Source organism: Xenopus laevis, chromosome 1L, assembly GCF_017654675.1.
Source record: "Xenopus laevis strain J_2021 chromosome 1L, Xenopus_laevis_v10.1, whole genome shotgun sequence".
In the NCBI taxonomy this organism is placed as follows: Eukaryota; Metazoa; Chordata; class Amphibia; order Anura; family Pipidae; genus Xenopus; species Xenopus laevis.
Genome location: NC_054371.1, coordinates 154,703,028 through 154,720,117, shown reverse-complemented (window position 1 = coordinate 154,720,117; position 17,090 = coordinate 154,703,028). Strand labels below are relative to the sequence as shown.

Genomic DNA, 17,090 nt, shown 5'->3' with positions numbered 1-17,090 from the left:
ACGCCGAAGATGAATACATTATGCAGAGCTAAAAATCCAGTTTTCAAATCAGGACATTGTACATTCTCCTGCCTGAAAGAGGGATGAGAACATTGTGAGTCAGAGGTAATTGCTGCCTTATTCGGTTTCAATGTAATATATATGCTTGAGAAATTGTGATCATACAGATAAAAACCAAAAAGTAAACTTAGGGTGTTATTTATCAAAATGTGTGTAGCTTTAGAGGGTTTCTTTCAATCTCAACTATGCTCACATTTATAAAAAGCACAAATGTCTCTTTATTAAAAAATCTATGATCACAATAGGTCACCCAAACAGTGAATGCACTTTAACACCAATTCAGCAAGTGTCTGTAACCCATAATTTATTACTGGATGCTGTGAAAATTATTTGTTTATATGTTATGCACATGTGAGTAGTGAATCCTTACATTGACTACAATGTGAGAGTACTGATCGGATAAGACATTGAGCTGGTACAGCCCTCACACTAAGGGGCCCATTTACTTAGTTCGAGTGAAGGAATAGAGGAAAAAAAGTTCAAATTTCGAATGGCCAATAGTCGAAGTACTGTCTCTTTAAAAAATTCTTCAACACCCTAGTTCCCCACCTAAAACTTACCGAGGCCAATGTTAGCCTATGGGGAAGGTCCCCATAGGCTTCCTAACAATTTCCTGATCGAAGGAATATCCTTCGATCGATGGATTAAAATCCTTCAAATCGTTCGATTCGAAGGATTTAATCGTACGAAAATCCTTCGATCGTAGGAATTAACCCTCGATATTCGACCCTAGGTAAATGTGCCCCTAACAGTTTTACAGAATTCCCTTTAAAAATTAAATAGGCAGTAGGGCAACATATAACTTCAACTTGATTACAGTATTATAGTAGGGCAGAGTATTGGGATCTTTTATTTATTCACTACCCTGGTTATAAATGCAGGCATTTCTTTCTCTGTTATTGTATGTTTCCTGCTGAGTAAATACGCCAGACAATACTTTCTAACTAGGAAGCAAGCACTATGCAGGTTTCTTTTAATCTATATATACACGAATTAGATGAGAATGGCATAAACATTAACTAGTTTTTTTATTTTATTTTGGCATTTACACATAGTTAGTATAATGTCACTATATCTAGCAGCTAAATGCTAAAATTAATACATATTACTATCTAGTCCTTTTTATGCATTTATTCATGTACACAGGTACAAAGTATCTTTTCATAGCAATTTCTGTCATATTAAGAAAAAAACACACAATTCCAACTAAGTTAATTTTTAAGTACACTTATTTAAATTCTAGTCATTAAAGTATTTAACAACATACTAAAGCTGGGGATGCCCTGCATCCAGGATTCTATTTGGGATTCAGCCAAATCCAAGCCTTTTTGAGCAGGATTCAGCTGAATCCAAGAGCGTGGTTGAACTTGTCAGAACCCCACAAAATACAAAAAATGCGCGCACTGGTTTGTGCATGCATCACTACCTAAGTGCTGGCAATTTCTTTCTGCATAATGGTTTGTATTTGGTTTGGTATCGGCTGGATCCGTTGAGGAGGATTTGGCAGAGTTCAGAAGAGCAGGGTTCTCTTATTAAAGCAGACCTTATAAACAAATATTTGTGTTTGCACATTATCCACTTAACAGAGATTTCTTGGCTACAAAATTTTTATGAAAAACAGATTATTTTAGCATTCATCCAATAATTCTTTTTATATGGGAAGACTCACCTTTGGCAGAGAATATGTGATAAAGGAAAATAACTGCATTGATGTTGGCAATAGCATACAGGTATTAACCCATCAAACAGCAGGAGACCTGTGTATGTGTTTCTGTTATCTAGGGTGAGTCCCAATTGTTCCTTTGTCAGGTACACTACAAACATTTGAATAATCAACATGATGACAGACTGTATGCTATGGATGCAGTACATAAACTATCATCATTCTGTCCTGATGGTTTAGCACAGGCAGCTGCAAAATACAAATGAAAATAAAGAGGTGCAAAGTAATTAAAACAGGCACCCCCAAATTGACTTAAATATGCCATCAACATTGATGAGGTATCAAGAAGGTCCCTAAATCTCAATTAAGTAACAAAATAAAGTGCAAAAATGTGTTAAAATAAAAGGCACAGGATTTTCTTAGCTAGATCATAGATATTAAGTGAGAAAATTGCAATGATGTTGGGGCTTTTGTCAAGTGGTTTCCTTAAAAAAAGGCTTTCCCTCTATGTAGTGCACAATTCATTGACAGTGTAGAAAAAACTGTATATTGATTAAAAAGCATAGGGAGTGTCAGTTAGATAATCTCAGAGTGATAATCAGATATAAGTAATCAACCAGATTAGCTTGTTGCACAACATTTTAACATATATGAATACACAGTCAGCTACAGTCTCAGATTATTGACTCCCACTATAAACTGTAGTTTGTGGGTGTGCTTGAACAGCAATATCAATTTGTTATAGGAAATACAAAATGAATATGTACTTGGAAACTGCTTTAGAAAATGCTAAGAAGAAGATATGACCTTTAACAGTTTTTAAGATTAAGATGAATTGAGCATTGTTTTTTATTTTTCTTAACATTTACTAAAGTGTTGGACAATTGCCATAGTGGCCTGATTTATCATTATTATTATTATTAGTAGTAGTAGTAGCATTGTTGTTGTGATTTTAGAATGTTTGACTTATAGGTTTTGATATGTAAAGAGTATCTGTTTACTCAGTACATTGCTAATTGGTACAACCATATATTCAATATATTGGTCAAGGCTGTTGATCGGTTGTATTGTTACTGCTAAGATTGTTGCAGTTTCTTCCTAATGTGCACAATGCACAAAGTTTATGCTGTATTCAGGTGACGTTTATTTAGAAATTTTGCAGGTGGGTCTGTGGGATTCATGTTACTCCATTGCCCCAACTATCTGTTTTATGTCACAGTTTATGGGAACTTCTCCTTCTCAAGAGAAAATGGTTTCACTTCTATTTTACTAAAGTGCTCATGTTGTGTTCAGATATTTTTGTTTTTATTTACAAGGCACCAACAAAGGCATGAAACACAACAAAACAAAGCAAAATAATACCAATAATTATACAAATATTCAGAGATGAGGTCTCTCCCCCAGCAGATTTTTGCCCTTTATGTTACGGCAGAATTTTCCAATGATATTGTGGAGAAAAAACCAAATTTCATTGCATGTTAATAGGGACATTCTGTAATTACAGTAAATAAGCAGAAATGATTATAATTCATATGTAAATCAGTGGGACTGAAAGCTCATAGTTTGACTCCACCCAAGTCCTGGCATCTGCTACACTATGTTTTGCCTGTTTGGCTAAACTACAGATCTGCAGACCCAAAACTTCCTAATTGTGCCCAGGGTCCTTTATAAATCATATTTAAAATAAAGCCAGCAAAATAAAGCAATGCATTTATTTAGCACTTATAATATTAAGAACATGTACTAATATAGAACTTTTTGACACTCACATCAGAACACTAATATCATACACACACACACCTGAGCTAATGGCAAACATAGCAGTGATTGGACAATTTGCCAGCTTTATTTTTTTGTGCTCCTGAAATTGCCTCCCATCACCTCTAGTTGCACATGAAAATGCCACCGTTTGGTGAATTCTTAAGCAACAAAAATGAGGGCAGTGGAAAGGAAAGACAAAAAAAATCGCAAGACAATTTTACAGATCAGTACAGTAGCAGTGGACTGCACCACTACTACACTGAAAATGTAACTGAATATGAAATTGATAGAAATAGTAATGAATCAATACCTCTCATGTATTTTTAGGGTAGAGTTGCTAAGGGTAAGGCTGTTTATTGACTGAAAAGAAAAAAGGCACTGAACATTTAAAACTCACTAAAACATATACTGACTGATACACCATATAACAAAAACTACTTAAAGATCTTATCAAAACATACCCAGAAATGTAGGGTCACATTCCTTTATTCTTTCAGTTATTAATTAAGGTTTTTTAACAATTTAATATTAATTAAATATAAATGTAGCTACTCTTCTAAAACCACTTTGTCCCTCATAACAGATTTTATTGAAAAAACATAATACAAAATGCTGCCTGGACATAGCACACTAAAGCGTTACAGTATTACAGTGTATTTATCAGCCTCTTGCAACTATAGAACAGGAAATATTTGCTATTAGCTGTCCTTGTGGTTTAATGCTCTTTGCAATCTAAGTCTAATAAAAAGAATCTTGGGTGTCTCTTTCTGCTCCCTGCCACATTTCATTGGCAACTTGAGAAGGGTCAGCGATGCTTTCTTCAGTTTGGGGCTTCCAAAAATGAGAATGATTGACTGCGTAGGTGAGTAGACATAAATGACCATTAAGCAGGTACAAAATCCAGGGCTACTAGGTGGGAAAAAATCAATAAACATCAAGATCTCAGAGATATAGAAGGTCATGTATAGTAGTAATAAGCAACCAACGGTTCTTGCTGCTCGCTCTCTGGCATCAGTTCGTGGGCTGCTGACATCACTCTTGTTTTTCTCTAGCATGGTGCTCTTTCTTATGAGTGACTTAATGATCAGACAATTGGAAACCCCAACAAGTACCAGTGGAAGTGAACATCCAATAATGTTACTGGAAAATAAGTAGACAACACTCAGCTTGGGTACTTCAATTTCAAAACTCTGATTGCTTGAAAAATTGGCATTTTGGGGGTCCTTGTAGGTGCTCCATAATGCTGGAATACTGATCACTACAGATGTGAACACCGAAGCTCCCAGGAGAAATGGCACAAGTCGAGAGATTCCAAGTTTGAGACGCACAAGAAAAGGATGGGTGAATATGACAATCTGCAAGCAGTAGTAGACACATAGGCATACAGTAAACCAAAAGCTGGAGAAAATGGGTAAAAACAGCAAAGTATTGAAAGTAACATAAACTGCATCTGAGAAATACAAATCACTCCATAAAATGGTCAAGAAGTCATTTGCAGTCATGGCGATTTGGAAAGTGATGTTCGACATACCAAGTGTGACAAGAATGAGGTCCGAAGAGCTAAAGCTTTTGCCCTTTATCTTGTCTACAACATTCACGACTATGATTATAGAATTTGTGACAATTCCCATCAAGGTGGTAGCCCCCAAGACGGTCATGGAGGCAAGGAGAAACACAGGCAGCATGATCACAAGATGTATGTATGGGTCTGAGGAAGAGCAGCTGTAGAGACTAAGATGTTTAAAAAAATATTGATTTTTGGAAAATATATTGGATATAACTGCCCCAAATAAATTAATAATAACTTATCCAAATGACAATTGCACTTTTCTTACAACTGGCTGTCTAGTCTTTAATGTGTAACCCCATAAAATTGAGAAATTTAGAAAATGATATACTTTATGCCACTGAAAGCACAAAGAATTGTTCTACAAACATCACACTCTCATCAGAGTGGCAACTATGGGATCAGATTATATAATTATGGGACAGGTGTATCCTGATGCACAGTTTGTAGCTGTATTTTATTTAAAGGGGTGATTCACATTTTAGGTAACTTTTGGTATGTAATGGAATGGCCAATTCTAACAGCTTTTCAAGTGGTTTTCATTATTTATTTTTTATAGTTTAATAATTATTTGCCTTTTTCTTCTGACTCTGCAGCTTTCAAATGGGCATCGCTGACCCCTTCTAAAAAGCAAATGCTCTGTAATGCTACAAATGTATTGTTTTTGCTCATTTGTATTACTCAACATTCTATTCAGGCCTCTACTTTTCATATTCCAATCTCTTATTCAAATCAATGCATGGTTGCTACGGTAAGTTGGAGCCTAGCTACCAGAATGCTTAGAATGCAAATTGAAGAGCTGTTTAATAAAAAGAGAAATAACTCAAAAACATTTAAATAATAAAAAATGAAAACCAAATTGCAATTTGTCTTAGAATAACAGTCTCTACATCATACTAAAAGTTAACTCAAAGGTGAACAGCCCCTTTAATTGAGGGTTTAATGTTCAAAAGGTATGATGACAGCAATCCCTGACATAGAGATTCTGAAAATGGTATCATCAATGCCGGATTTCCATGCTTGGCGCCCCTAGGCCGCCAGGTCCTATCGCCTGCTATGTTCCCGCACGCTCCCAGCGTTATCGTGCATGTGCGCATGCGGCTCATAGCTGGGCAGCTGCGGCTCCCCAGTGCTAACAAAAATGGTGCTGGGCAGCATGCCGTCCCTGAAAAATTGCCACCCTAGGCACAGGCCTTTGTGGCCTCGCCACAAATCCGGGCCTGGGTATCATTGGTGTCCCATGAGCTCCAGAGAAGAAGTTTTCGTACAGCACCAATCAATTTAAAATGCCTTTATTGGTACATTTTATGGCAAACAGCCTGGTCTGCAGACCAGGCTGTTTGCCATAAAATGTACCAATAAAGGCATTTTAAATTGGCTGTTTGCCATAAAATGTACCAATAAAGGCATTTTAAATTGATTGGTGCTGTACGAAAACTTCTTCTTTGGATCAATGGTGGAGGATGGACCAATGATGATACGTGCACCTTATATCGCTTTTATATTAAGGAATCCAGCTGACTCAAGCATACAAACCATGAGCTCCAGACCCTACTATTTAAGAGCCACTACTGTAAAAGCACATAGGAAGCACATCATATTATCTGAATTTCACACGTTAATAAGCAGTTCGAGACTCTTTTCTAAATTCCCATCCCACATGTTTTGGATGACTGATTTCAGCCCATATGCCACCCCTCTTGTATACAGAGCACTTATATTCTTCCACAAGTGCATGTACAACTCTTTGAACTCCATTCAGAGAGTGCAAAGAGTTGTACCTGAATGCTACAGGTACAGCTAAGGGGGTGTGAAGGAGAACTGTAGGCAAAAAACAGAGCATTAGCACCTATTTAAGCACTTTTTCCATTACCCCCTGTAAATGCCCTTGTGTGTTTAGAATATGTTTTTCTATACATGAGACAAGTTACTCAAAGATAATTCGTTTAATAGATTACAGAAAGCTTTTTCAACTGTATATGATAATGCTTTCATTTAATAACCTTGGAAAATAATATCAGTTTCTTCTATTTATACAAACATTTCTTGTATATCATTGATTTACTTTATTGTCTTTATATTCTGTTGGCTAGTTCTACTCATATATTGCATCAAACAGGAAACCAAGAACATTCACTTCATCATTATAATATATTATACTTCTATAGTATTATACATACTATCAATCACATTTTATTAAAGCAATCTGAGAAATTGTTTTATAAGGATGTACAAAGTGCAAAGCAAAAGCATTGCTGTTTCCATGGATGTATATGCAGGCAACCTGGTCAGGCCTGGTTTTGTGCTTCCCTTAGCACTAAAAGGAGCCCAGATATAGCAAATCAAATCAATGTAAACTGTTGTCACTGTTATACTGCAATGAACGATTTAATATTTTTGTTTCTGTGCTTTGTATCTAAGTTGTGTAAATATAAACTGTTTTAATGGTGCTTTAAGATTAACATGTGAGTGTGCTCTTTTATACTAATAATAATTATTTTCATAGATGACCACAAAAATATGCAGAGGGCCTATGTAAATAGTCCTTGAAGGACAATATCAGGAAGTTCACCTAACAAAAATATTTAGTTTTACTTTAGACTGGGGCCATAAGAGAGATAAAATAAAGGTTCACAAAGCTAAAATAAAGGTTCCAAAAAGTCTTGTAGGATGTTCTGATCCAATGATTGGCTCTAGGGCCAGTTATCTGATGGGGCCTACCGAGACCTTCTGGACCAGGACTGCATTAACATGCCAATGCACTCCTCAATTGATGGGATTTCTGAACCTGCTTGATTGATATCTGCCTGATTTATAGCCAGAAACCGGTAGGACAAGCCTATCATTGGAACCCTTTCAGGGGCCAATAAGTTGCCACCTTGTTCAACATCTTTTATTGGACCATGTTTCGCCACCATTAGTTAACCAAATTGGCCAGCCAAAAAGTAACATTGCTTTTTGTTTTAATTTAGAGCTATTCATTTCATATTGATGATCATGCAAATTATTTAAGTGCTTACCTTTTTTAATGTGTCATCTTCGTTCCCTCTAATTCTCTTTATTTTCTTGCAGGTTTCTTGATAGGCTTTAGGACTATTTAAATACTTTGCAGTATGAAGGTGTGGTGAAATGTTACCATAATATCTGCAGACTTCATTAGAAAGAACAAACAATTTAGTAGATACTAGAATTGTGTATTAAAATGGCACCTTCCAACTGCTGTTCTGAGGAAAGATAGCTAAGTGGATGGATTCCAGTGATGTTCTGGTCATATTTCCTTTATTATAAAGGGATAGCCTTTTATATGCAGTCTGTTTCCGCTTAATTGTCAGTAGTGTCCCCTGGAGGATCAATTTTATGTATGATTACCTTACCTAGCAACTTTTTACAATTGAAAATCATAGCCTTCTGATCCCTTAAGCAATGACCAATTTACTTATGAAAATGTTTGTAATCTCCCCATGGATTCCCACCCGCTTATAGACATAAACTTCTGGTGGGTTGTACTGTTGAATCTGTTAAAAAAAAAGCAAATTTCATGTATTTTCTAAAAAATGTTTGTATATCTTTGTCTTGGACTGAATTATGGATTTTACCTGGGAAATGACAAAGAAGAATAAATGACATCTGCAATCCCCGCAATATACCTTTCCACTTAAGCTGTGGTGTAATTATCATACAGCAGACCCCACAACCACAGGGGAGGGGTCTGCCTAGATGTTGGGTTGGATGCAAGCCACTCCCATCCCCTCATATTTTGGGGAAAATATTTTTGCTGGGGGGGCCTGGCTTCCTAACGTTACACCACAGTTTTTAAAGGAGAATAAAAGGTCATTTTAATTGGGGGTGCCAAAAGTTAGGCACCCCCAAGTGATCGCATATATACTTACCTGAAACCCTGGGCCAGTGCACCTATTAGGAGAAAACTGCACCGGTCTGGGATTCTTCCAGCGAGCACCACAGAGTGATCATCTTTTCCGGGTTCTTCTTTCTTCAAATTTCCCAGGGCAGCCTCATGCACAGTAGAACAAAATAACCGTCTTTTTTTTGTTAAAGTTCGGCTTTTCTCGCTACTGTGCATACGCAGCCACAAGCAGGGTCGGACTGGGAGGCCCGGGGCCCACCGGGACTGCTGTCCCACCGCCCCCCTACTAAAACCTGTCGGCCCAGCCGTTCGGCGCGAATGCGCAACAACGCCGTTCGGCGCGAATTTAGTGATTTAGTGATTGGAAATATCGGGAGAATGGTTCTGGCCCGGCGGGTCCGACACTGGCCACAAGAAAAAAAAAGTCAGTGGATGATCACTCCATGGTGCTTGCTGGTAGAATCCCAGGCCAGGTGCAGTTTTCTCCTAATAGGTGCACCGCCCGGAGTTTCAGGTAAGAACATGTGAACATGCCTAATGTTTGGCACCCCCAAGTAAAAAGACCTTTCCTTCTCCTTTAAAGATAATGGCACAGCAGTCATTTTGTACCTCAACTAAATTGCTATTTGGGCTGATGACAAAACACCCAAAATTATCTTTGCATTCTGTAATAACAGTAAATATGAAGAAATTATTTCTTGTTATAATTCATATGTAAATCAGTGGGAATGGAAGCACATACTGCAATACAAGGGTGCCCATAGTTTGACTCCACCCAAGTCCTGCCATCTGCTGCACTATGTTTTATAAGTTTGCTTAAACTACAGATCTGCAGTATGATTAGCCTTCCACAATAAGTGCAGCAAACCCACTACCCAAGTGACCCAAAACTTCCTAATAGTGCCCAGGGTCCTTTATAAATCAAATTTAAAAGAAAGCCAGCAAAAAAAGCAATGCATTTAATCATCACTTGTAATATTAAAAACATGTTCTGATATAGAACAGTTTTAGACATTGACTGGGGTAATGGGGTTGCCAAGATAGAAAATGCTAGTAGGTTTGTAATATATTTCCCCTATAAGCAAGGAATGTCGTTGCAAAGAAAAACCTTTTTGGTTTAATAGAAGTGTTGGTGTTGAGGTGGGTAAGAAAATAAGTGCTTTTAAGGCTTTCAAGTTAGCTGGGACAGCCAAATCATTTATAAGGTACATGGAGGCCAATCAACCATGCAAAAAAGCTATCAGGCAAGCTAAAATCAATATGGAAAAGGATATTGCAGCAAGCAGTAAAAATAATCCAAAATATTTTAAATATGTTAATAGTAAAAAAATGAAGCAGGAAGGGGACCCTTAATATCAGAGGGGGTCAGCTGGTTGATGAGAACAAAAAAAAGCTGAGATTCTAAACTCATATTTTTTGTCTGTCTAAACAAATGAGGAACTAGTTAATGAAGGTTTCCTTCTTAATTGTCCCAATTCTAGTAATACAACTAATGATGCATGGTTCACACATGAGGAAATTCAAAAGAGGCTAGAACATGTTAAGATAAACAAAGGTCGGAGGCCAGATAATATTCATCCCAGGGTACTTAGCAAACTTAGCTCTGTGATTGCCAAACCTATTTACTTAATTTTTCAGGATTCATTGAGGTCTGGCGTGGTGCAGAGAGACTGGCGAATTGCTAATGTGGTGCCGCTATTCAAAAAGGGATCCAGTTCTCAGCCTTAAAACTATAGGCGTCAGTGGCAGGAAAGCTTTTTGAAGGGTTAATAAAGGATAAGATACTGGACTTCATAGCAAATCATAATACTGTGAGTTTATGCCATCATGGTTTTATGCGTAATAGATCTTGCCAGACTAACTTAATTGCTTTTTATGAGAAGGTGAGCAGGGACCTCGATTATAGGATGGCAGTTAATGTGATTTACTTAGATTTTGCTAAAGCATTTGACACAGTGCCACACAAAAGGTTACTGGTTAAATTAAAGGGATACTGTCATTGGAAAACATATTTTTTTCAAAACGCATCAGTTAATAGTGCTACTCCAGCAGATTTCTGCACTGAATCCATTTCTCAAAAGAGCAAACAGATTTTCTTATATTCAATTTTGAAATCTGACATGGGGCTAGGCATTTTGACAATTTCCCAGCTGCCTCTGGTCATGTGACTTGTGCCTGCACTTTAGGAGAGAAATGCTTTCTGGCAGGCTTAATGTAACTGAATGTGTCTCAGTGAGACATGGGTTTTTACTATTGAGTGTTGTTCTTAGTTCTACCAGGCAGTTGTTATCTTGTGTTAGGGAGCTGTTATCTGGTTACCTTCCCATTGTTCTTTTGTTTGGCTCCTGGGTGGGAAATGGGAGGGGGTGATATCACTCCAACTTGCAGTACAGCAGTAAAGAGTGATTGAAGTTTATCAGAGCACAAGTCACATGACTTGGGGCAACTGGGAAATTGACAATATGTCTAGCCCCATGTCAGATTTCAAAATTGAATATAAAAAAAATCTGTTTGCTCTTTTGAGAAATTGATTTCAGTGCAGAATTCTGCTGGAGCAGCACTATTTACTGATGCATTTTGGAAAAAAAAAGTTTTTCCATGACAGTATCCCTTTAAGGAATGTTGGCCTGGAACATAGTATTTTTTACCTGGATAGAGAACTGGCTAAAAGATAGATTACAAAGAGTGGTGGCAAATGGAACATTTTCTAATTTGACCAGTGATGTTAGTGGAGTACCGCATGGCTTTGTACTAGGTCCTTTGATTTTCTTTTTTTTTATTTCTTTTTTTTGTTAACATGAATTTTTATTGGTATTTCAAATTACAAACATTCAATGTTAAAAAAACCAACGTTTGGATTTACAACAAAAGAAGAAGAAAGAGAGAGAGAAAAAAAAGAAGAAAAACAAAAAAAAGAAGCTTGTTTATTAATGACCTGGAAGTGGGCATTAAAAGTACTATTTCTATTTTTGCAGATGATACTAAATTGTGCAGAACTATAGGTTCCATGCAGGATGCTGCCACTTTGCAGAGTGATTTGTCTAAGTTGGAAAACTGGGCAGTTAATGCCTTTAAGAGTGGCTTGGATGAATTCTTGGACAGACATAATATCAAAGGCTATTGTGATACTAAACTCTATAGATAGTTTAGATATTGGTATATATAATTTATGTGAGGATATGAATGGTTATGTGTATGGATGCTGGGTTTTTATTTGGAGGAGTTGTACTTGATGTCTTTTTTCAACCCGATTTAACTATGTAACTATATAACACTAATATCAGAACACTATCATACGCACACCTGAGCTAATGGCAAACATAGAAATATTGGACAATTTCCAGCTGCAATTTTTTTGTTCCCTTCAAATTGCCTCCCATCACCCCTAGTTGACATGAAAATGCTGTTCGGTGCATTCTTAAGTGACAAAAAATGAGGGGCAGTAGAAAGGAAAGGCAAGGAAAGTTGCTGAGTGTTTAATATTCTAAGAAAGACAATTTTAAAGATCATACAAAAACTGTGACAGACAACACCATTGCTACACTAAAAATGTAACTGAATATGACATTGTTTGAAATAATAATGCATCACTACCTCTCATGTATTTTTAGGGTAGAGTTGTTCAGGTAAGGATTTCTATAAACTGAAAAGAAAAAGGCACTGACCATTTAAAACTCACTGAAACATATCCTGACTGATACACCATATAACAAAAACTACTCATAGATCCTTTCAAAACATACCCACAAATGTAGGTTCACATTCCTTTATTCTTTCAGTTGTTAATTAGTGTAAAGATGTTTTTACAAGCTACTATCCATTAGTAGCTACTCTTCTAAAAACACTTTGTCCCCCATAACAGATTTAGTTGAAAATGCTGCCTGGACATAGAACACTAAAGATCTACAATATTAAAGTCTTTTGCCTCAGCCTCTTGCAACTATAGAACAGGAAACATTTGCTATTAGCTGTCCTTGTGGTTTAATGCTCTTTGAAATCTAAGTCTAATAAAAAGAATCTTGGGTGTCTCTTTCTGCTCTCTGCCACATTTTCTTGGCAACTTGAGAAGGGTCAGCGATGCTTTCTTCAGTTTGGGGCTTCCAAAAATGAGAATGATCGACTGTGTAGGTGAGTAGACATAAATGACCATCAAGCAGGTACAAAATCCAGGGCTACTAGGTGGGAAAAAATCAATAAACATGAAAATCTCAGAGATATAGAAGGTCATGTATAGTAGTAATAAGCAACCAACGGTTCTTGCTGCTCGCTCCCTGGCATCAGTTCGTGGTCTGCTGACATCACTCTTGTTTTTCTCTAGCATGGTGCTCTTTCTTATGAGTGAATTAATGATCAGACAATTGGAAACCCCAACAAGTACCAGTGGAATTGAACATCCAATAATGTTACTGGAAAACAAGTAGACAACACTCAGCTTGGGTACCTCAGTTTCCAAACTCTGATTGCTTGAAAAATTGGCATTTTGGGGGTCCTTGTAGGTGCTCCATAATGCTGGAATACTGATCACTACAGATGTGAACACCGAAGCTCCCAGGAGAAATGGCACAAGTCGAGAGATTCCAAGTTTGAGACGCACAAGAAAAGGATGGGTGAATATGACAATCTGCAAGCAGTAGTAGACACATAGGCATACAGTAAACCAAAAGCTGGAGAAAATCGGTAAAAGCAGCAATGTATTGAAAATAGCATAAACTGTATCTGAGAAATACAAATCACTCCATAAAATGGTCAAGAAGTCATTTGCAGTCATGGCGATTTGGAAAGTGATGTTCGACATGCCAAGTGTGACAAGAATGAGGTCCGAAGAGCTAAAGCTTTTGCCTTTAATCTTGTCTGCAACATTCACAACTACTATTATAGAATTTGTGACAATTCCCATCAAGGTGGTAGCCCCCAAGATGGCCATGGAGGCAAGGAGAAACACAGGCAGCATGATCACAAGGCATATGTATGGGTCTGAGGAAAAGCAGTTTTTAGAGATGATGTTTAAAACACAAAAATATTGATTTTTGGGAAATATATTAGAATATCTGCCCCAAACAAATTAACAAGAATTTATCAAAATGACAACTGCAATTTTCTTACAACTGTCTATCCAGTATTTAATGTGTAACCCCATAAAATGTAGACTTTTGTAGCTGTTTTTATAGGGTGGTTCACCTTTAAGGTAACTTTTAGTATTTTATAGAATGTCAATTCTAAGCAAGTTTTTTAATTGGTTTTTATTATTTTTTATAGTTTTAAAATTATCAGTCTTTTTCTTCTGACACTTTCCAGCTTTCAAATGGGCAACGCTGACCCTTCTATAAAATACATGCTCTTTAAGGCAACAAATGTATTGTTATTGCTAATTTGTATTACTTATCTTTCTATTCAGGCCTCTACTGTGCATATTTCAGTCCCTTATTCAAATCAATGCATGGTTCCTAGGGTAATTTGGACCCTAGCTACCAGATTGCTTAAATTGCAAATTGAAGAGCTACTGAATAAAAAGCTAAATAACTCAAAAACCTTAAATGGATACTGTAATGGGAAAACATGTTTTTTTCAAAACGCATCAGTTAATAGTGCTGCTCCAGCAGAATCCTGCACTGAAATCCATGTTTCAAAAGAGCAAACAGATTTTGTTATATTCAATTTTCGAAATCTGACTTGGGGCTAGACATATTGTAAATTTCCCAGCTGCCTCCAGTCATGTGACTTGTGCTCTGATAAACTTCAATCACTCTTTACTGCTGTATGGCAAGTTGAAGTGATATCACCCCCTCCCAGCAGCCTAACAACAGAACAATTGGAAGGTAACAGCTCCCTAACACAAGATAACAGCTCCCTGGAAGATCTAAGAACAGCACTCAATAGTAAAAGCCAAGTCCCACTGAGACTGATTCAGTTACATTAAGTAGGAGAAATAACAGCCTGCCAGAAAGTAATTCCATCCTAAAGTGCAGGCACAAGTCACATGACTGGGGCAGCTGGGAAATTGACAATATGTCTAGCCCCATGTCAGATTTCAAAATATGTTTGCTCTTTTGAGAAATGGATTTCAGTGCAGAATTCTGCTGGAGCCGCACTATTAACTGATGTGTTTTGGAAAAAACATGTTTTTCCATGACAGTATCCCTTTAAATAATAAAAAATGAAAATCAACTGCAAATTGTCTCAGAATAACAGTCTCTACATGATAGTAAAAGTTAACTCAAAAGTGAACAGCCCCGTTAATTGAGGGTTTAATGTCTGATGACAGCAATCTCTGACATAGAGATTATGAAAATGGTATCATTGGTGTCCCATGAGCTCCAGACCCCACTATTTAAGAGCAGATAGGAAGTTTATCTGCATTTTAACAAGCACATGATACTATCTGAATTTCACCGTTTGAGACTCTTTTCTAAAATTCCATCCCTTAAATGTTTTGGGTGTCATCCCGCCCTCTTGTATACAGAGCAGCTAGATTCTGCCAGCATTGCATGTACAACTCTTTGTTCAAAGAGTACAAAGAGTTGTACCTGAATGCTCCAGGTACATCTAAGGGGGTGTATATGAGAACTGTAGGCAAAAAACAGAGCAGTATAACCTATTTAAGCACGTTTTCCTTTGCCCCCTGTAAATGCCCTTCTGTGTTGAGAATACGTTTTTCTATACATGAGACAAGTAACTCGAACATAAATCATTTCATAGATAACAGAAAGCTTCCTCAACTGTATATGATAACACTTTCATTTAAAAACCTTGGAAAATAATATCAGTTTCTTCTATTTCATTTAGTTCCAGTTATATATTCCATCATACAGGAAACCAAGAACACTCGTCTCTTTATTATACTATATTATACTACTATTCTGTATGTACTACCAATCACATTTTAGTAAAGAGATCTGAGAAATTATTTTATTAGGATGAACAATGTGCTAAGCAAAAGCATTGCTGTTTCCCATTGATGTATTTGCAGGCAACCTGGTCTGGCCTGGTTTTGTGCTTCCCTTAGCAATACAAAGAGCCCACATATAGCAAATTAGATGAATGCAAATTTTTGTCACTGTAATACTGCAATAAACTATTTAATATTTTTTGTTTCTTTGCTTGGAGCCTAAGGTGTTTAAATATAAGCTGTTTTAATGGTGCTTTATGATTAACATGCGAGTGTACTCTGGTAATAATTACTTTCATAGATGACCACAAAAAATGCAGAGAGCCTATGTAAATAGTCCTTGAAGAACAATATCAGGAAGCTCACCTAGCAAAAATCTTTAGTTTTAGTTTAGACTGGGGCCAAAAAAGAGATATTTTTGTGTAATTTAAAACTAAAATAAAGGTTTCAAAAAGGGTGTTCTGATCCAATCATTGGCCCTAGGGCCAGTTATCTGATGGGGCCTACAGAGACCTTCTGGAGGAGGACTGCATCAACATGCTCTCCTCGTCTGATTTTCAAACCTGCTTGATTGATATCTGCCCGATTTATATCCAGAAACTGGTAGGACAGGCCTATCAGTGGAACCCATTCAGGGGCCAATATGTTGCCATCTTGTTCAACATATTTTATTGGTCCTTGTAGCTACCTTTAGTTAAACAAGTTGCCCAGCCAAAAAGTAACACCTATTTTTGTTTTAATCTAGAGCTATTCATTTCATACTGATGATCATGCAAATTTTTTAAATGCTTACCTTTTTTAATGTGTCATCTTCATTCCCTCTAAGTCTCTTTCTGAAATTTTTATTTTCTTGCAGGTTTCTTGATAGGCTTTAGGGTTATTTAAATACTTTGCGAAGATGTGGTGTAATGTTACTATACTATCTGCTGACAAAATAAAATAATTTAAATTCAGTAGATACTAGAATTGTGTGTTTTGAGGAAAGATAGCTAAGTGGATGGATCCCAGTAATGTTCCTGTCATATTTCCTTTTGTTATAAAGGGATAGCCTTTTATATGCAGTCTGTTTCCCCTTAATTATCAGTAGTGTCCCCTGGAGGACCAATTTAATGTATGATTACCTTACCTAGCGACTTTTTACAATTGAAAATCATAGCCTTCTGATCCCTTAAGCAATGACCAATTTACAAATGTTTGTAATCTCCCCCTGGATTCCCACCCACTTATAGACATACACTTCTGGTGGGTTGTACAGTTGAATCTGTTAAACAAGCAGATTTCATGTATT

At 36.8% G+C, this 17,090-nt stretch overlaps 2 protein-coding genes across 2 annotated transcripts; both read right to left on the bottom strand.

Moving 5' to 3' along the window:
• Window positions 1-4,182: 4,182 nt before the first annotated feature.
• Window positions 4,183-5,259, bottom strand: LOC108695637 (taste receptor type 2 member 40). The gene has a single exon (XM_018224350.2). The coding sequence runs from the start codon at window positions 5,167-5,169 to the stop codon at window positions 4,183-4,185; it is 987 nt and encodes a 328-aa protein (XP_018079839.2). The 5' UTR covers window positions 5,170-5,259.
• Window positions 5,260-12,880: 7,621 nt separating this feature from the next.
• Window positions 12,881-13,867, bottom strand: LOC108697033 (taste receptor type 2 member 40). The gene has a single exon (XM_018226711.2). It carries the CDS (start codon window positions 13,865-13,867, stop codon window positions 12,881-12,883), a length of 987 nt encoding a protein of 328 aa, XP_018082200.1.
• Window positions 13,868-17,090: the final 3,223 nt, after the last annotated feature.

Bases quoted from the DNA above. Each gene is read 5' to 3' on its own strand.
- LOC108695637 (XM_018224350.2), bottom strand. From the start codon at position 5,169: ATGCTGCCTGTGTTTCTCCTTGCCTCCATGACCGTCTTGGGGGCTACC.
- LOC108697033 (XM_018226711.2), bottom strand. From the start codon at position 13,867: ATGCTGCCTGTGTTTCTCCTTGCCTCCATGGCCATCTTGGGGGCTACC.